Here is a 20,962-nt window from a genome sequence, read left to right on the forward strand (position 1 = left end):
ATACCAGACGTCTCCTGCTTCCAAGTAAGCAGCAGTGATGCACCCTCCAACCACATCAGAATCAGGCCCGCTATGCGATATATCATTTGTACAGTGGACTAACGATATATCGGTAGTGCATCGGTGGGTGGGTGCAGCTGATATGTCTGTGAATGACATCGTACACAGATATATCAAATCGGCCCTGCAGCACAGCTAATGGTGATATATCATGTAAATATATCAGTGCATCTGCCTGTGTATATGGGCAACTGAACGCCAACCCGGTATGTAGCCGCAGGAACCGCTGACAATGACATCACAGCTGGGTAGGCAAAGTACCCACTTAGTTTTGATGTGTATAGCTTTCCAAATGGTCACTCAGTCGGCGGGTTGTGTACCCAACTTTAAACAGTAGACCTTAAATATAAAGCATCTTAAATTCTATGCATAGTGGCCCTGTGGTAAAGCTTCATACAAACCACCATTTCAAAGCTGCTAAATTTTAGGGTGCACATTGAGTTACCTGGGCAATGCCCCTAAATTATGACTCAGCCAGTATCATCAGCATGTCCTGCTTAAATTGGGAGTATTTGAAAGCACACATGTCCAACATGATGACTTACACAGTTTGCTGCACTACACTTTACACCAAAGACAGCACATCTACAAGTTCCGAATACAATTTGGTTCCAGTATGAATGGTCGACCATGTTAAGGTCGACAGTCATTAGGCCGACCACTATTGATCGACATTGACATGGTCAACGTGGGCAAATGGTTGACACATGGAAATGGTCGACGCATGACAGGTCGACACATGGAATTTTGAACTGTTTTTGGTGTCATTTTTTCCGTAACATGACCAGAAACCCCAATTAGTGTACCGCGTCCCCTTGCATGGCGAGCGAAGGCAAGGTGCCTCGCTGCGCTCGGCACAGGTTACTATTCCCAGTCGTAGTCCACGTGGATGGTAAGGTATAAAAAATTAAAAAATCCCATTTAAAAAAAAAAAAAGCCAAGTCATGTGGTGACCATTTTCATGTGTCGACCATGTGTCCATTTCGACCATGTCAATGTCGACCAATAGTGGTCGACCTAATGACTGTCGACCATCCAAACGGATACCATACAATTTCACCCACAAACCAGCAGTGACTCTTATTCAGTGCAGTAACTAGACATTTTAGCGCTGTGTGCAACAAACAGCATCGGCCCCCCCCCCCCCAATCCCCCCCACATATATATAGGGGCGTGGCTTCATGGGGAAGGGGCGTGGCCACAGAGCTTCATTTTACACATTACTGCTGGCAGAGTCCCCTTTTTACACATTACAGCAACAGAGTACCCCTTTTTACACATAACAGTAGGCAAAGTCTCCCTTTTTACACATAATGGCAGGCAGAGTCCCCCTTTTTTACACATTACAACAGCAGAGCACCCCTTTTTACACGTAACGGCAGGCAGAGTCCCCCTATTTACACATAATGGCAGGCAGAGCCCCCATTTTTTACACATAACGGCAGGCAGAGTCCCCATTTTTTACACATTACAGCAGCAGAGTCCCCCTTTTTTACACATTACAGCAGCAGAGTCCTCTTTTTACACATTACAGCAGCAGAGCCCCCTTTTTACACATTACGGCAGGCAGAGTCCCCCTTCTCTACACATTACAGCAGCAGAGTCCCCCTTCTCTACACATTACAGCAGCAGAGTCCCCCTTCTTTACACATTACAGCAGCAGAGTCCCCCTTCTCTACACATTACAGCTGCAGAGTCCCCTTTTTTACACAATAACAACCCTTCTTGATAGCTCAACTGCCGCCCCCCCCCCCCCCCCATCCTCCCTGCAACAGACCAATGCACTTACAGTATTGCAGGGTGTGGGACAGACCGGTTGTATTGCTACTTTGTGATGCTGGTGCCTGTGCCGAGCACACGCTGCCCCTGGGGACTGGACTGCCCACTTTCCCCCTTTCCCGCCCGAACGCAGCAGCAGGGTACTGTGGGAGCAGGCTAGACTGGGAGAGAGACATCACACGTCTCTCCCAGTAGACATTGCAGGCCTGTGGACAGAAACAGGGTAAGCCGGGAGGGGGCGAATCATACAGGGGATAGCTGCGCTGCTGCAGCGCTGCCCGCTGTTTTGTATATAGTGGTGTGCAGAAGGAGCAGAGCGCACCACTACATACATGACAGCAGGCAGCACCGCAGGTAGCGGCGGTGGTGAGCGGCCCTACTGGTGTGCTGCCTGACGGTGCGCCCACAGTGCATATGCGCTGTGGGCAAGGCACTGCAGGCACACACCTAGTTACGTCTCTGCTCTTATTAGTTAGGGGATATGAATGTAAATAGATAATTGGGTGCTGTACTTCCGCAATAGGTATTATATGCTAAATGCCTTCTTCTAATACAAAAAAGAAGGATTTTTTATTATGGATGCAGATTTTTGTAAATAGTGACCTTTTAATATATTTCGTTAAATGCTCTTTCAATTGAAAGACTTTTTTATTGTATTGGAGTTGAATACTTGGTAGAAAACCATTATGCATTATTTATTAACATGCATTTAGCGGTGTATCTCCCTATTGGCCAGGATGGCACTTGTCAGGGCCGCTGGCCAAAGGAAGGGCCACTCACAGCCAGGGGGTAGTGAACCTGCCAGCACCCGTCCAGTGAGAATACCTTCAAGAAGCTGCTGCCAATATCGCTGCTGTGAGTGATGAGCAGAACAAGCATCCAACGTTCTGCTCTGAGTACATCAAGTTGGGAGAGTGCGGGGTGAGCATGTCCCGGCAGAAGCGAGGCATTAGGCGCTGATTGGCTACTGTGTGACAGATTATCTGTAGGAAGTGTGGCCAATGAGTGAGTGAGAGAATGTCTGTTCCCAGCACCTGCTGCACATTGTTGCTTGTTACCTGTGGGTATAGGTAATGTGTCCATGCGTTGGGAGGGGAATAGTTCTATAAGGGTTACTACTCTGTGGCATTATGTGAATAAAGGGACTATTGTGTGGCATAATGTGAATAAAGGGACTATTATGTGGTGTAATGTGTTTAAAGGACACCACTGTGTGGTGTAATGTGAATAACAGAGACTACTGTGTGGTGTAATGTAAATAACAGGGACTACTGTGTGGTGTAATGTGAATAATGGGGACTACTGTGTGGAGTAACATGTATAAGGGGCACCACTGTGTGGTGTAATGTGAACGGTGACTACTGTGTGGTGTAAAGTGAATAAGGGGACTACTCTGTGGCATAACATGATTAAGGGGACTACTGTGTGACATGACACGATTAAGGGGACTACTGTGTGAGATGATTAAGGGTACTACTTTGTGACATAACGCGACTAAGGTGACTACTACACATAAGGTAAAAGGTACCACTTTTCGTTCCTTTCAACCTCAAGGGAAAGCAAAAGGTCAGGCATACCCGAGACAGTCCCGTGTTTCCTAAACCACTAAGCCCAAGGCAACACAGTCCTGGGCGGCCATTCAGCCTGCTTCTAAACAAGACAAGCCTGCCGCATGATGGAGCGGGCCTCCCCCTGTGGGACTCCAGGGTGGGAGGCCGATTTGTGCAGTTCACCCACGTCTGGTTAAAGAGCACTTCAGACTCATGGGTGCGAGAAGTTGTCTCTCACAGGTACATAGTCTCTTTCAAGAGACGTCCTCCTCGCCAGCTTTGCACCACAGTCATCCCTTCAGATCCACTAAAGGTGCAAACTCTACAGCAGGTTGTGAGTTCCCTCCTTTATACAGGAGTGGTAGTGCCGGTGCCTTTGTCCCAAAGGGGCAGTGGTTACTACTCGACCCTGTTTCTAGTCCCGAAACCCAATGGGTCATTCCGGCCTATAGTCAACCTCAAATCACTAAACAAATTTGTGTGAGTGTCCAAGTTCCGTATGGGGATGCTGCACTCAATTGTGCTGATGATGGAACCCGGAGATTATATGGTATCTTTGGATATTCAGGATGCGTACCTGCATATACCTATTGCCAAGTGACAGCAGTATCTGTGGTTTGCTATTGGCAACCTACACTCTCAGTTCCAGGCTCTGCCATTTGGACTGGCTACGGCTTCTCGGATGTTCACCAAGGTCATGGCCATAATGACGGCACATCATCGTTGTCAGGGAGTCAGGATCCTGCCGTATCTGGATGACTTGAGACCCTGGCAAACTCACACGATGTCCTCTTCAGTCATCTACAACTGGCGGTAAGCTTCCTACAAGCCCACGGGTGGCTCATCAATTGGAAGAAATCCTCGCTGGTCCCAACTCAGAGCATGGTGCACCTGGGGGCACTCCTGGACACACACAGTCAACGTCTGTTCCTGTCTCCGGAGAAAGTCCTGAAGCTTCAGGACAGGAAAAGATGCTTCCTCTGTCGACCGAGTGTCGACACACTCGGCGATGCAAGTACTTGGCCTGATGGTTTCGGATTTCGACATGGTAGAGTACGCTCAATTTAATTCCTGCCCTCTGCAGAGGTTAATCCTTTCCAAGTGGGACAGCCTACCTCATCGGATCAGATCTCACATGATTACCTTGACTCTGGAGGTTCGTCATTTGCTGACCTGGTGGCTACAGGACCAGCAATTGAGCAGGGGCCATCCCTTCTGGATCCCCGACTGGGTGCTGCTGACGATGGATGCCAGTCTGCGGGGATGGGGTGCGGTGTTGGAGCAACACTCTTTCCAGGGTCGTTGGACCAAGGAGGAGTCCCTCCTCCCGATAAACATTCTGGAACTGCGGCGGTGTTCAATGCGTTAACTCTCGCCCTGCCTCTGGAACAGAACGGGCCTGTTCAAGTATGGTCAGACAACGCCACCACGGTGGCATAAATCAACCATCAAGGCGGCACTCGAAGCCAAATTGCAATGTTGGAAGTGTAAAAAATCCTTCAATGGGCAGAACGCCATCTGCCAGCAATTTCGGCAGTGTTCATTCCGGGTGTCCTCAACTGGGAAGCGGACTTCCTCAGTCGTCAGGACGTACATGCCGGAGAGTGGAGTCTTTCAACTTCTAGTAGACATGTGGGGCCTACTAGATGTAGATCTGATGGCGTCTCGACACAATCACAAAGTTCCAGTCTTCAGATCAAGGACCAGGGTTCCTCAAGCAGCGTTCATGGACGCACTAGCCATTCCATGGAACTTTCGTCTGCCTTACGTGTTCCCTCCAGTGTCACTCCTGCCCAGGGTTCTGCGGAAGTTCAAGCAAGAAGGCGGAATACTAATTCTAGTCGCTCCGGCGTGGCCCAGACGATATTGGTTCTCAGACCTGCAGGGTCTATCGATGGGGCATCCCCTTCTACTTCCTCGACGACCAGACCTCCTCATACAGGACCCTTGTCTCTACCCAGACCTGGCCAGACTGGCTTTGACGGCATGGCTCTTGAAGCATCACTCCTGAGAACCAAACGAATTTCAGAGGTGGTTATTCAAACTATGTTGAAAGCCTGCAAACCAGCCTCTGCCCGGATTTATTACAGGGTTTGGAATTCTTACTTCACCTGTTGTGCTGAGAAGAATTACGATGTCCATAGATTCAGAACTTCCAGCATACTGGCTTTTATGGAAAGAGGCCTAGACTTAGGTCTTCGTCTGGCCTCCCTCAAGGTCCATATATCTGCCTTGTCAGCTTGGTTTCAGAGAAAAATTGCCTCTATACCTGATGTTCATACGTTCATACAGGGCATTATTCGGATTCAGCCTCCCTATGTCCCTCCTGTGACTCCATGGGATTTGTCGGTTGTGCTGAATGCCCTGCAAGAGTCTCCATTTGAACCTCTTGAATCAGTGGACCTTAAATGGCTCAAAGTGAAGGTCCTGTTCTTGCTGGCTATTGCCTCTGCAAGACGGGTGTCGGACTTAAGCGCTTTGTCCTGTCGTTCTCCCTTTCTCATATTCCACCAGGACCGGTTATTTGCCTAAGGTGGTGTCATCTTTTCACCTTAACCAAGAGATTGTGGTTCCGGCCTTTATATCTTCGGATTTTTCTCCCAAAGAATGTTCTTTGGATGTGGTTAGGGCTCTCCATATCTATGTGGAGAGGACTGCCTCTATCTGGAGGTCAGATTCCCTTTTTGTTTTGTTTGGTTTTCACAAACGTGGCTGGCCTGCGAATAAGCAAACCTTGGCCGGATTGATTAGAATGGTGATTGCACAAGCCTATGCGAAGGCTGGACTCCTGCTGCAGTTAAAGCCCATTCTTCTCGGTCTGTTGGACCTTCTTTGGCGGCCCGCTGTGGCGCATCCCCGGAACAATTGTGCAAGGCGGCTACGTGGTCCTCAGTGAACACGTTCATTAGGTTCTATGCCTTTGATACTTCCGCCTCCCAGGATGCTTCCTTTGGACGCCGGGTTCTCTTACCCGCTAAGGTGCATCCCCTCCCTTGAGGAACTGGTTTGGGACATCCCTGGCGTATTCACTGTGGAACACAGTGTACTCCACTGCAGAAAAGGAGAGTTATGGTAGACTTACCATGGTTAACTCTCTTTCTGTGAGGTACACATATTAAGTTAAAATTAATACAATACAGTGCATCCAGTACACACAAACAATTAATGTATTTATTAACAGTTATTACATAGTAACATATTATACAGCACATTAGAGAAAATATTTAAAACTGGGCACACACTAGGCAATAAATCATCCGTTGGAGCGGACCGACATATCGTGCATATCGGGTAGTGTGTAAGCACTGCTGCATACCGGCATCAGGGTCATCCCATCTGCTGTGCTGCATGGCAGATGGGGCAACTCGGCGGCCGACAGCATGCAGCTGAATGAGCGATATATCGCCTACTGTGTACCCAGCATTAGTCATTCACATCAGTCCCTGAAACATTGGCACTTGGAATCTAGATTCCATACCACATGGATAATATGTGTGTATGTATATATAATAATTATATATATATATATATATATATATATATATAGTGACAAGAACACTGGAATAGTGTTTGAGGGCAGGTATGTTTGTCCCAGATTCTTGTCTTACCTGTATTAGGAAAATGTTTTGTTTTATCAGAAGTTCAGAACCTTTTCAGTTTATTGGAAAACTGGATAAGGGCCCTGAAAGAAAGATAGGGCAAGTTCCAGACGTTGGGTCCAGTTCGGGTCTTTAGCCTCACAGAGGGCTAATCAGGGTTTCAGTTGTGTAAGTGCATTATAGGGCTGCTAGCCTGATTAGTGTTGGCAGACTACCTGGGAAGACTGCACGATCTCTATGAGAGAGATACGCTTCCTTATACAAGTGAGCTAAACAGTATTGACTGGAAGACTCTGTGATTTTGTTTAGAGACAGTTAGGAACGTCTTGTGTTTAGTTAGTGCCGGACAGGCAAGGTATTTGCTTTTGGTGTTTGTTTTATTTTCTGTTTAATAAAACTGGTCGTGGCCAGTTGCACCATAAACTGGACTTGTATGATTCCTCAGCTGCTGCAAGGTGCCATTTACCCCAGGAAACGGCACCTTGTTCCCTTACAGCGTTACAACTTGGTGGAGAATGCGAGCCTGCAGAAAACGGTGGTTTATGCAGATACAGCCCGGTGTGAAGTTGCTGAGACTCACCCCTGAGGATTTGATATATGTCCTGGGTGAAAGCAGCTACAAAGCCGCCTGAAAAATCTGTCGACATGGAGGAACTGCTTAAAGCCTTGCTGCAAGCTACAGCGGATCAGCAGGAGGCCAACAGACAGCAGCAGGTGGCAATGGAGGAAAATAGGAGACAGCAGCAGATGGCTATTGACGAACTTTACAGGCAACAGCGTCAGGATAGAGAGGCCTTAACAGAAGTGGTGCAGAGCCTTGCAGCCCGGATTGGAGATGTGGCCGTCAGTGCTCCGACCAGCTCTAGTTCTATACGGGCCAGTCACTTCCTGTAGAAAATGACAGAGGTTGATGATGTGGAGCTCTACCTGACCACGTTTGAAAGGACTGCCGAGCGTGAGAACTGGCCGAAAGCACAGTGGGCCAGTCTGCTGGCACCTTTTCTGTCAGGTGAACCCCAAAAAGCGTACTTTGATTTAAGCCCTGCTGAGGCTCGGGACTATGATAAACTAAAGACTGAGATCCTGACCCGCCTGGGAGTCACGCTGTCAGTACGAGCACAACGGGTGCACCGTTGGGTGTACGCCATGGAGAAGCCTCCTTGCTCCCAGATGCACGACCTTATTCAGCTAACAAAAAAATGGTTACAGCCAGAGACATTAACTGGTCCCCAGATGGTTGAAAGAGTCGTCATGGACCGCTATTTGAGATCTTTGCCCATGGTCCTGCGCAAGTGGGTGAACCATGGAAACCCGGGTACTGCTGACCAATTAGTGGACATGGTAGAGAGGTATTTGGCAGCAGAGGAATTACTGATGACCACCCAGCAAACCATAGATCCTCGACAGCGCCGTTCAGTAAAGACTGGTAAGACTGTTCCGTGGGAAAACGTTGCTGGGCGGTTAAGAGAACGCAAGGCTGGAGAGACTGTAAACACTGGCCCTGGAGACAGGCCAATGGGGCTAGAACGATCTGTGCTGCCCAAACGGGTTGATAATCGTGTGGTTAAATGTTTTAGGTGTGGTGTGCCAGGTCATGTTATTGCCAATTGCCCAGTCACGCAAGAACCCATGCAATGTGATGCTGCCTTTGAATGTTGCAGAATGTCTTTCTTTGCTAGGTTAGCCTGTACTGTGGTACCTTCACCTGAGTTGAAAAAACAAATGTGTGACATGTTCTTAACCGGGTAGAGGCCTTGCTAGATTCAGGAAGTTTAGTTACCCTCGTGAAAGCTGGGTTAGTGAACCCCTTAAAGGTCCAGCAAATACCTATTGGGGTAACTTGCATACATGGGGATACCCAACAATATGTCACTGCTGAAGTGAATATAGAAACTTGTTGTGGGTCAGCAATGGTTAAAGTAGGACTGGTCCCCACCTTGGTGCATGAGGCCATAATAGGGAGGGATTTTCCTCATTTTTGGAAACTGTGGGAATCACGTTTATCAACAGATGTGAGTAGTAAAGAGCCAGTTGATAATACCGGTGATTTTATGGATGTATGTGTGTCTTTGGAACTTTCTGACCCTTTGCTAGTTTGGCTGGGGAAGTGACAGATGGGGAGTCCAGTGAGGACCCTCTTGCTGGGAACAGAGACATAGTAGTTAGAACTGAAAGCGTGCCTGACCTGGAGGTAAAGAAGGATCTGTTTGCATCTGAACAGTTAAAGGATCCTACCTTGATAAAGGCTAGAGAGAATGTTAAGATTGTTAATGGGGAACCTGTGGTACCAGGTGACAAGGTTACCTATCCCCACATGGCCATCTGTAATGGGCTCTTGTACCACATTGTCAAAAAGGGTGAGGATGTGGTGGAACAGCTGGTAGTTCCCCAGCCTTATCGGAGAACGGTACTAGATTTAGCTCATAGTCACGTTACAGCAGGACATTTAGGGGCAGAAAAACCCACTGAAAGAGTTTTACAAAGGTTTTTCTTTTAAAGAAGTGTCTGAATATTGTTCTTCCTGTCCTGAATGCCAGTATCATGCCCCTAGACCCCATTTCAGGAGCCCACTTGTTCCCATGCCTATTATGGAGATCCCGTGTGACAGAATAGCCATGGATCTCATGGGGCCCTTGCTAAAGTCCGCTCGGGGCCATCAGTATATCTTGGTAATAATGGACTATGCCACTTGATATCCTGAGGCTGTCCCTTTACGCACTATCACAATTAAGGCGATAGCTAGGGAGCTGGTGCAGGTTTTTAGTAGAGTGGGAATACCAAAAGAAATTTTGACTGACCAAGGTACTCCATTTATGTCAAGGATCATGAAAGAGTTGTGCAAATTATTTAAGGTCACTCACCTCAGGATGTCCATTTACCATCCCCAAACTGATGGGTTGGTGGAAAGGTTTAATAAAACATTAAAAAGTATGTTAAAAAAGGTTGTTGATAAAGATGGGAAAAACTGGGATTGTTTGTTGCCCTACTTGTTAATGGCCATCAGAGAAGTTCCTCAGTCCTCTACGGGGTTTTCTCCATTTGATTTGTTGTATGGTAGACACCCCAGTGGGCTGTTGGACATTGCCAAAGAGACGTGGGAAGGACAGCCCACTCCTTATAGAAGCGTTGTTGAACATGTAACACAAATGCAGGATAGGATTGCAGCCGTGGTACCTATTGTCAGAGAGCACATGGAACAGGCCCAAAGTGCTCAACAGAGGGTATATAACCGGAGTGCCAAGATACGGGAATTTGCTCCTGAAGATAGAGTTCTTGTTTTGGTACCCACTGTGGAAAGCAAGTTCTTAGCTAAATGGCAGGGTCCATTTGAGATTAGGGAAAAAGTGAATGAGGTTAATTACAAAGTATACCAACCGGGAAAGAGAAAACCCGAACAAATGTACCATGTTAACTTAATCAAACCCTGGAAAGATAGGTTGTCTCTGTCAGCGGAGCCTTGCCCTTCGGTGTCTTCACCGCGGTTGCTTCCCGCTGTAAAGGTGTCAGAGACATTATCAGCTGATCAGAACAGTCAGGTTAAAGAATTTCTCATCCAAATAGGAAGATATTTTCAGAGCTGCCTGGCCGAACGACCATAATAAAACATGACATTGTCACAGAACCAGGGGTCAGGGTCCATGTAAAGCCATATAGGATTCCTGAAGCTCAGCGAGAAGCTGCTTCTAAAGAAGTTAAAACAATGTTAGAACTTGGATTCATAGAGGAATCTAACAGTGAGTGGTCCAGTCCCATAGTATTCATACCGAAGCCAGACGGTAGCATACGCTTCTGTAATGACTTTCGTAAGTTAAATGAGGTGTCCAAGTTTGACGCATAACCCATGCACCGTGTGGATGAGCTTATAGAAAGACTGGGAACAGCCAGGTTTCTCACCACATTGGACCTGACCAAAGGTTACTGGCAAATACCTTTATCTGATAGAGCAAAAGAAAAAACAGCCTTTTTGGTTCCGGAGGGGCTGTACCAGTATAAGATGTTACCCTTTGGGTTGCATGGGGCTTCAGCAACCTTTCAACGGGCGATGGATAATATTTTGAGGCCCCATAGAAAATATGCAGCTGCCTATTTGGATGATGTGGTAATTCACAGTACAGACTGGGGGTCCCATTTGGTTAAAGTACAAGCAGTACTGGACTCAATCAGAAAGGCAGGGTTAACTGCTAACCCAAAGAAGTGCTGCCTCGCAATGGAGGAGGTCAAATACTTGGGCTTCACCATAGGCAGAGGTCTGATTAGGCCCCAATTGAATAAAATTGATGCTATTCAAAACTGGCCTCGTCCAGTGAATAAAAAACAAAGGGCTTTTTTGGGAATAACTGGGTACTATAGATGGTTTATTCCCAATTTTGCGACCACAGCTGTGCCATTGTCAGACCTTACCAAAGGGAAGCAGTCAAATATGGTGAAATGGAACCCTGGTGCAGAAAAAGCGTTCCAAGCGTTGAAAGTGGCTTTGTGTTCACAACCTGTGTTGATAACACCAGATTTCTCTAACGTCCTAAGTGGATGCTGGGGACTCCGTAAGGACCATGGGGGGATAGCGGCTCCGCAGGAGACTGGGCACAAAAGTAAAGCTTTAGAACTACCTGGTGTGCACTGGCCCCTCCCCCTATGACCCTCCTCCAAGCCTCAGTTAGATTTTTGTGCCCGAACGAGAAGGGTGCACACTAGGCGGCTCTCCTGAGCTGCTTAGTGAAAAGTTTAGTTTTAGGTTTTTTATTTTCAGTGAGACCTGCTGGCAACAGGCTCACTGCATCGAGGGACTAAGGGGAGAAGAAGCGAACTCACCTGCGTGCAGAGTGGATTGGGCTTCTTAGGCTACTGGACATTAGCTCCAGAGGGACGATCACAGGCCCAGCCATGGATGGGTCCCAGAGCCACGCCGCCGGCCCCCTTACAGAGCCAGAAGACAGAAGAGGTCCGGAAAATCGGCGGCAGAAGACATCCTGTCTTCAACAAGGTAGCGCACAGCACTGCAGCTGTGCGCCATTGCTTTCAGCACACTTCACACTCCGGTCACTGAGGGTGCAGGGCGCTGGGGGGGGGGCGCCCTGAGACGCAATAAAAACACCTTGGATGGCAAAAAAAATGCATCACATATAGCTCCTGGGCTATATGGATGCATTTAACCCCCGCCAAAATACATAGAAAAAACGGGAGATAGGCTCCGCCCCCTTATCGGCGGCCTTATCTCCTCAGCACACTGGCGCCATTTTCCCTCACAGCTCCGTTGGAGGGAAGCTCCCTGGCTCTCCCCTGCAGTCACTACACTACAGAAAGGGTTAAAAAAGAGAGGGGGGGCACTAATTACACGCAGTATTAAAGATACAGCAGCTATAAGGGGAAAAACACTTATATAAGGTTATCCCTGTATATATATAGCGCTCTGGTGTGTGCTGGCAAACTCTCCCTCTGTCTCCCCAAAGGGCTAGTGGGGTCCTGTCCTCTATCAGAGCATTCCCTGTGTGTGTGCTGTATGTCGGTACGTTTGTGTCGACATGTATGAGGAGAAAAATGATGTGGAGACGGAGCAGATTGCCTGTAATAGTGATGTCACCCCCTAGGGGGTCGACACCTGAGTGGATGAACTGTTGGAAGGAATTACGTGACAGTGTCAGCTCTGTATAAAAGACAGTGGTTGACATGAGACAGCCGGCTACTCAGCTTGTGCCTGTCCAGACGTCTCATAGGCCGTCAGGGGCTCTAAAGCGCCCGTTACCTCAGATGGCAGATATAGACGCCGACACGGATACTGACTCCAGTGTCGACGGTGAAGAGACAAATGTGACTTCCAGTAGGGCCACACGTTACATGATTGAGGCAATGAAAAATGTTTTACACATTTCTGATAATACGAGTACCACCAAAAAGGGGTATTATGTTCGGTGAGGAAAAACTACCTGTAGTTTTCCTGAATCTGAGAATTTAATGAGGTGTGTGATGATGCGTGGGTTTCCACCGATAAGAACTGATAATTTCTAAAATGTTATTGGCATTATATCCTTTCCCGCCAGAGGTTAGGGTGCGTTGGGAAACACCCCCTAGGGTGGATAAAGCGCTCACACGCTTGTAAGGGCTCTACCCTCTCCTGAGACGGCCGCCCTTAAGGATCCTGCTGATAGAAAGCAGGAGGGTATCCTAAAATGTATTTACACACATACTGGTGTTATACTGCGACCAGCAATCGCCTCAGCCTGGATGTGCAGTGCTGGGTTGGCGTGGTCGGATTCCCTGACTGAAAATATTGATACCCTAGATAGGGACAGTATATTTTTGCCTATAGAGCATTTAAAAGATGCATTTCTATATATGCGTGATGCACAGCGGAATATTTGCCGACTGGCATCAAGTCTAAGTGCGTTGTCCATTTCTACCAGTAGAGGGTTATAGACACGACAGTGGTCAGGTGATGCGGATTTCAAACGGCATTTGGAAGTATTGCCTTATTAAGGGGAGGAGTTATTTGGGGTCGGTCTTTCAGACCTGGTGGCCACGGCAACAGCTGGGAAATCCACGTTTGTACCCTAGGTCGCCTCTCAACATGAGAAGACGCCGTATTATCAGGCGCAGTCTTTTCGTGGACAAGCGGGCAAAAGGTTCCTCATTTCTGCCCACGTAACAGAGGGAGAGGAAAAAGGCTGCAGAAATCAGCCAGTTCCCAGGAACAGAAACCCTCTCCCGCCTCTGCCAAGCCCTCAGTATGACGCTGGGGCTTTACAAGCAGAATCAGGCACGGTGGGGGGCCCGTCTCAATGAATTTCAGCGCGCAGTGGGCTCACTCGCAAGTAGACCCCTGGATCCTTCAGGTGATATCTCAGGGGTACAAATTGGAATTCGAGACGTCTCCCCCTCGCCGTTTCCTAAAGTCGGCTTTACCGATGTCTCCTTCTGACAGGGAGACAGTTTTGGAAGCCATTCACAAGCTGTATTCCCAGCAGGTGATAATCAAGGTACCCCTCCTGCAACAGGGAACGGGGTATTATTCCACACTGTTGTGGTACCGAAGCCGGACGGCTCGGTGAGACCGATTCTAAATCTAAAATCTTTGAACACTTACATACAGAGGTTCAAATTCAAGATTGAGTCACTCAGAGCAGTGATTGCGAACTGGAAGAAGGGGACTACAGGATGTCTCGGGACATCAAGGATGCTTACCTTCATGTCCAAATTTACCCTTCTCACCAAGGGTACCTCAGGTTTATGGTACAGAACTGTCACTATCAGTTCAGACGCTGCCGTATGGATGGTCCACGGCACCCCGGGTCTTTACCAAGGTAATGGCCGAAATGATGATATTCCTTCGAAGGAAGGGAATTTTAGTTATCCCTTACTTGGACGATTCCCTGATAAGGGTAAGATCCAGGGAACAGTTGGAGGTCGGTGTAGCACTATCTCAGGTAGTGTTGCGGCAGCACGATTGGATTCTCAATATTCCAAAATCGCAGCTGGTTCCGACGACTCGTCTTCTGTTCCTAGGGATGATCCTGGACACAGTCCAGAAAAAGGTGTTTCTCCCGGAGGAGAAAGCCAGGGAGTTATCCGAGCTAGTCAGGAACCTCCTAAAACCGAGCCAAGTCTCAGTGCATCAATGCACAAGGGTTCTGGGTAAAATGGTGGCTTCCTACGAAGCAATCCCATTCGGCAGATTCCACGCAAGAACTTTCCAGTGGGACCTGCTGGACAAATGGTCCGGGTCGCATCTTCAGATGCATCAGCGGATAACCCTGTCACCAAGAACAAGGGTGTCCCTCCTGTGTTGGTTGCAGAGTGCTCATCTTCTAGAGGGCCGCAGATTCGGCATTCAGGACTGGGTCCTGGTGACCACGGATCCCAGCCTGCGAGGCTGGGGAGCAGTCACACAGGGAAGGAATTTCCAGGGCTTATGGTCAAGCCTGGAGACATCACTTCACATAAATATCCTGAAGCTGAGGGACATTTACAATGCTCTAAGCTTAGCAAGACCTCTGCTTCAAGGTCAGCCGGTGTTGATCCAGTCGGACAACATCACGGCAGTCACCCACGTAAACAGACAGGGTGGCACAAGAAGCAGGAGGGCAATGGCAGAAGCTGCAAGGATTCTTCGCTGGGCGGAAAATCATGTGATAGCACTGTCAGCAATTCCGGGAGTGGACAAATGGGAAGCAGACTTCCTCAGCAGACACGACCTCCACCCGGGAGAGTGGGGACTTCACCCAGAAGTCTTCCACATGATTATAAACCGTTGGGAAAAACTCGACAGGTATTGCGCCAGGTCAAGGGACCCTCAGGCAATAGCTGTAGACGCTCTGGTAACACCGTGGGTGTACCAGTCAGTGTATGTGTTCCCTCATCTGCCTCTCATACCCAAGGTACTGAGATTGATAAGATGGAGAGGAGTAAGCACTATATTCGTGGCTCCGGATTGGCCAAGAAGGACTTGGTAACCGGAACTTCAAGAGATGCTCACGGAGGATCCGTGGCCTCTACCTCTAAGAAGGGACCTGCTCCAGCAAGGACCCTGTCTGTTCCAAGACTTACCGCGGCTGCGTTTGACGGCATGGCGGTTGAACGCCGGATCCTGAAGGAAAAAAGGCATTCCGGATGAAGTCATCCCTATCCTGATCAAAGCCAGGAAGGATGTAACCGCAAAACATTATCACCGCATTTGGCGAAAATATGTTGCGTGGTGCGAGGCCAGTAAGGCCCGACAGAGGAAATTCAACTGGGTCGATTCCTACATTCCTGCAAACAGGAGTGTCTATGGGCCTGAAATTGGGGTCCATTAAGGTTCAAATTTCGGCCCTGTCAATTTTCTTCCAAAAAGAACTAGCTTCAGTCCCTGAAGTTAAGACGTTGTAAAAGGGGTACTGCATATACAGCCTCCTTTTGTGCCTCCAGTAGCACCTTGGGATCTCAATGTAGTTTTTGGGTTCCAAAAGTCACATTGGTTTGAACCACTTAAATCTGTGGAGTTAAAATATCTCACATGGAAAGTGGTCATGCTGTTGGCCCTGGCCTGGGCCAGGCGCGTGTCAGAATTGGCGGCTTTATCCTGTAAAAGCCCTTATCTGATTTTCTATTCGGACAGGGCAAAATTGAGGAATCGTCCTCAGTTTCTCCCTAAGGTGGTTTCAGCGTTTCACCTGAACCAACCTATTGTGGTGCCTGCGGCTACTAGGGACTTGGAGGACTCCAAGTTGCTAGACGTTGTCAGGGCCCTGAAAATATATGTTTCCAGGACGGCTGGAGTCAGAAAATCTGACTCGCTGTTTATCCTGTATGCACCCAACAAGTTGGGTGCTCCTGCTTCTAAGCAGACTATTGCTCGTTGGATTTGTAGTACAATTCAGCTTGCACATTCTGTGGCAGGCCTGCCACAGCCAAAAATCTGTAAATGCCCACTCCACAAGGAAGATGGGCTCATCTTGGGCGGCTGCCCGAGGGGTCTCGGCTTTACAACTTTGCCGAGCAGCTACTTGCTCAGGAGCAAATACGTTTGTAAAATTCTACAAAATTGATACCCTTGCTGAGGAGGACCTGGAGTTCTCTCATTTGGTGCTGCAGAGTCATCCGCACTCTCCCGCCCGTTTGGGAGCTTTGGTATAATCCCCATGGTCCTTACGGAGTCCCCAGCATCCACTTAGGACGTTAGAGAAAATAAGAATTTACTTACCGATAATTCTATTTCTCGTAGTCCGTAGTGGATGCTGGGCGCCCATCCCAAGTGCGGATTGTCTGCAATACTGGTACATAGTTATTGTTACCAAAAAAAAAAAAAAAAATCGGGTTATTGCTGTAGTGAGCCATCTTTTCTAGAGGCTCCTCTGTTATCATGCTGTTAACTGGGTTTAGATCACGAGTTGTACGGTGTGATTGGTGTGGCTGGTATGAGTCTTACCCGGGATTCAAAATCCTTCCTTATTGTGTACGCTCGTCCGGGCACAGTATCCTAACTGAGGCTTGGAGGAGGGTCATAGGGGGAGGGGCCAGTGCACACCAGGTAGTTCTAAAGCTTTACTTTTGTGCCCAGTCTCCTGCGGAGCCGCTATCCCCCATGGTCCTTACGGAGTCCCCAGCATCCACTACGGACTACGAGAAATAGAATTATCGGTAAGTAAATTCTTATTTTTTCAAAAGAATTTGGGGTACAGACAGATGCCTCAGAGGTAGGGATAGGGGCTGTGCTGTCCCAAACCAGAGATGGGGACGAACACCCTATCATTTATTTGAGTAGGAAACTAAATGAGCATGAAAAAAGGTATGCCATTGTGGAAAAGGAGGCTTTGGCCATTAAGTGGGCAATTGATACCTTGAGATATTACCTCTTGGGTAGACAGTTCAGACTAGTGACAGATCATGCCCCTTTAAAATGTATGGATGTAAATAGAGGCAAGAATGCTCGTGTAACTAGATGGTTTCTAGCATTGCAGAATTTTAAGTTTACTGTCGACAAATAGACCGGGTACACAATTGGCCAACGCAGATGCATTGTCCCGCATCTTCTGTTTGGGGGCTACAAGTGTTCCGGCCCCTAGGTCGAAACAGGGGAGAGGGATATGTGACAAGAACACTGGAATAGTGTTTGAGGGCAGGTATGTTTGTCCCAGGTTCTTGTCTTACCTGTATTAGGAAAATGTTTTGTTTTATCAGAAGTTCAGAACCTTTTCAGTTTATTGGAAAACTGGATAAGGGCCCTGAAAGAAAGATAGGGCAAGTTCCAGACGTTGGGCCCAGTTCGGGTCTTTAGCCTCACAGAGGGCTAATCAGGGTTTCAGCTGTGTAAGTGCATTATAGGGCTACTACCTGGGAAGACTGCAGGATCTCTGTGAGAGAGATACGCTTCCTTATATAAGTGAGCTAAACAGTATTGACTGGAAGACTCTGTGTTTTTGTTTAGAGACAGTTAGGAACGTCTTGTGTTTAGTTAGTGCCAGACAGGCAAGGTATTTTCTTTTGGTGTTTGTTTTATTTTCTGTTTAATAAAACTGGTCGTGGCCAGTTGCACCATAAACTGGACTTGTATGATTCCTCAGCTGCTGCAAGGTGCCATTTACCCCAGGAAACGGCACCTTGTTCCCTTACAGCGTTACAATAAATATATATATATATATATATATATATATATATATATATATATATAAAACACTAACCTGACAGTATGTTTTTGGACTGTGGGTGGAGAACGGACAGAGTCGGACTGGCCCACAGGGTAAACCCCTGGTGGGCCCCACTCTTTCCTCTAGGAATCAGGTTCCAGACTGTGTATTTAAATTATACATTATACATATGTTACATTACACTGCACAGGACTATGGTGTATTTTCTACATTGCATTGTTGTTATTACTCTGGTGCATTATGATGCATGCACTAGCAGTATTTACTATATATATTTATCAAGTGTCCCAGACCATGCAATTGCTAATTGTTAGCCAAGCCTCTAAGCATGGGCCCCTACCAGTGCATTCCCCGATGGGCCCTTCATGCCCCAGGCCCACACTGAGGCTGGAGTACCCAGAAGACCCTAAGACAAGATACACAAACAAAGGGAGAGCATACAAATTCCACACAACTTGGGCCTGGTACAGGTCGAATTGTATTACCTCAGTGCTGTGAGGCAGCAAAGCTAACCATTTTGCCACCATGCAGGGAAGTATATTAGTCGGGGCAGCTGTGTCACTGAGGGATGTGGACTGACTGGGTGACACAAAATATCAGAGCTGCTCTGCTATTTTGGTGTCACCCCCTTAGATGGTGTCACCGAGCAGCATCCACGCTGTTTCTCTATGCCGGGACTCAGGAAAGGGGCTGGGGGCTGCCCAGCGTGACAAGTGTCTTGGGTGATGCCCAGCATGAAAAGAATGGGAATGTGACATGCAGTCACCGTCCCCAAATGTCACACCAATGGGCATGACTTTGTGGAGCAAGGCCACATCACCTTGCACCGGGTAATGCCACAAATTGTGATGCTTCTGAGTGAGGGTTACTTAGCATTAGGGCCTACTAATGACTCCTGTAGGTTTATACATATACACCCCAGGCAGAATTTCATTATAAATCAATGATTTAGAAGTTACATAAAGAGCATGGGAGTACCACAATGACACACAGATATCCTGACTTGATGGAATTCATTCTTTGGTATTTCTTTTCATATTTCTTTGTTGATCATTTCTATGAATAGATGTATTTAATTCACTGTAAGATGTAAGACTGTGATGTACCTTAATTGCTGTATTGGTTGCAGAGAAAGTACAGAAGGAAGTTACAACAGCAGATAAATGGTTCAATCAGATCAATGTATTTTTTGAAAAAATATTTTTCCCGGCCTATGAGAAAGTAGAACAGTTAAAGGCTGAAATACCACAAAACAGAATGCGACAGGCTGAGCTGACCCGGTTACAGCAGATCAGGGAGGAGGAGGAAGCAAGGTAACACCTTCTAACTCAAAATGGCTTCTTTAGATGTCAAAATGGCTTTTTTATATTTTTTAGTTTCCCTTATCAACAAACTAAATTCTCACATTTATTTGTCACTCCACTTACGTATGTAGACTAAAAGCACTGAAAGCAGAAGAGGAAGCCAAAAAGATTGCACAAATGGAGTTAGAAAAGGTCAGAATAGAGGCTGTGCCCATATCTGTAGACCAAGCGGATGACACCAAAAGTGAGCAGCAACCCATCACACCCAAACATGAGCCTTCCATGCCCCCATCAACGGCAAGCACGAAAACGCCGCCAGCAACTGGCAAGAAGAAGAAAAGATAATATACAAATAATAGAATTGCAGTCTTTTTCTGGAAATAAATATCAAGTACGATGTAGTTCCACAAATCTAGTCTAGCATTGTGATTTAGGCCCAAATGTCTTAAACTTCAACAAAAAATAAACTTGAGACGGATAAAGAGAGATAAATGACCAGCCAACCAGCTCCTAACTGTCATTTTTCAAACATACTGTGTGACATGACAGTTAGGAGCTGATTGCCTGGTCATTTATTACTTTTTATCCGTCTGCAATTTATCTATTGTTAAGGCTTAATACATTTGGGCCATAGGCCCTAGCCCTGTAGAAATACATCTCATGTATAGCCGACACTCCATGAGATAAAGCTGTTCTTCCTCCACAACGCTCTAGAGTCTCTTTCTTCCCTCTGTGACATACTAACAGGGCTGCCATCAGAAATTGTGGGGCCCGGGACTGACAAAATAGACAGGGCCCTTCCCCCCAAAATAAAGATTCTGCCGCACCGCTCCACCCCTATGTGATGTCATACATTGTGACGGTACATACAGGTGGAGCACTGCAGACCTACAGGAATGGTTCACAGAGAGCTGGTATGCAGGGGAGGCTTGTTTTAAGAAGTCCTCCTTGTGTATCAGCCTGCTGTAGTTTCACAGCCTGATGCAGCTCTCCTGGTATTGGCGGTAGGAGCCAGAGGTGGGCCCCATCTCTGTAAGGGCCCGGGACACCAGTCCCCACAATTACCCCCATGATGGCTGCCCTGCATACTAATAATGGCATCTAGTTTGCTTTCCCAGAATTGAGAAGCACTGAACATGACGCTAGGAAGACTTTGTAATATTAAGAGGATTCCTGAGGAGAATCGCCATAATATAACTAAGAAAGCCGAACAAATGTAAGGCCTTCAGTTCAGGATAATCTTTGTCCTAAGAGGAGTTAAATAAGCAGATGGCAAATACAAGAGGGGACAGAGCTTTAAATATACCTGTCATGCAGGGCTGAGATGTCACACGGCCCTAGTTTAGCTCACATAAAATCTAAAAGTAATTTGAACCTCTAATTGCAAATGTAAATTGCCTGCACACGCTACGCGTCTGCCTAAAACAATAGCAATGCCAATCAGGAGCTAAGATGGGTCAGAGAGGTCAAAAACATTATTAAAAAAAACATGATGAGCATGGTCTGCTAGTCTGTAATCATTTACTGAGTGTACTAGTGGGGTCCACGTACTA

At 47.3% G+C, this 20,962-nt stretch overlaps 1 protein-coding gene across 3 annotated transcripts in view; it reads left to right on the forward strand.

Annotated features, from left to right (window-relative positions):
* Nucleotides 1-20,115, forward strand: part of RSPH10B (radial spoke head 10 homolog B) — a 125,885-nt gene extending 105,770 nt beyond the window's left edge. For all 3 annotated transcript variants that reach the window (XM_063934480.1, XM_063934479.1, XM_063934481.1), the window contains 2 exons: nt 19,235-19,418; nt 19,541-20,115. In XM_063934480.1, coding sequence (XP_063790550.1) covers nt 19,235-19,418; nt 19,541-19,754 — 398 coding nt within the window. In that variant the 3' untranslated portion in view covers nt 19,755-20,115. The remainder of the gene's footprint in view (nt 1-19,234; nt 19,419-19,540) is intronic.
* Nucleotides 20,116-20,962: the final 847 nt, after the last annotated feature.

The sequence above is a fragment of the Pseudophryne corroboree genome, chromosome 7, assembly GCF_028390025.1.
Source record: "Pseudophryne corroboree isolate aPseCor3 chromosome 7, aPseCor3.hap2, whole genome shotgun sequence".
In the NCBI taxonomy this organism is placed as follows: Eukaryota; Metazoa; Chordata; class Amphibia; order Anura; family Myobatrachidae; genus Pseudophryne; species Pseudophryne corroboree.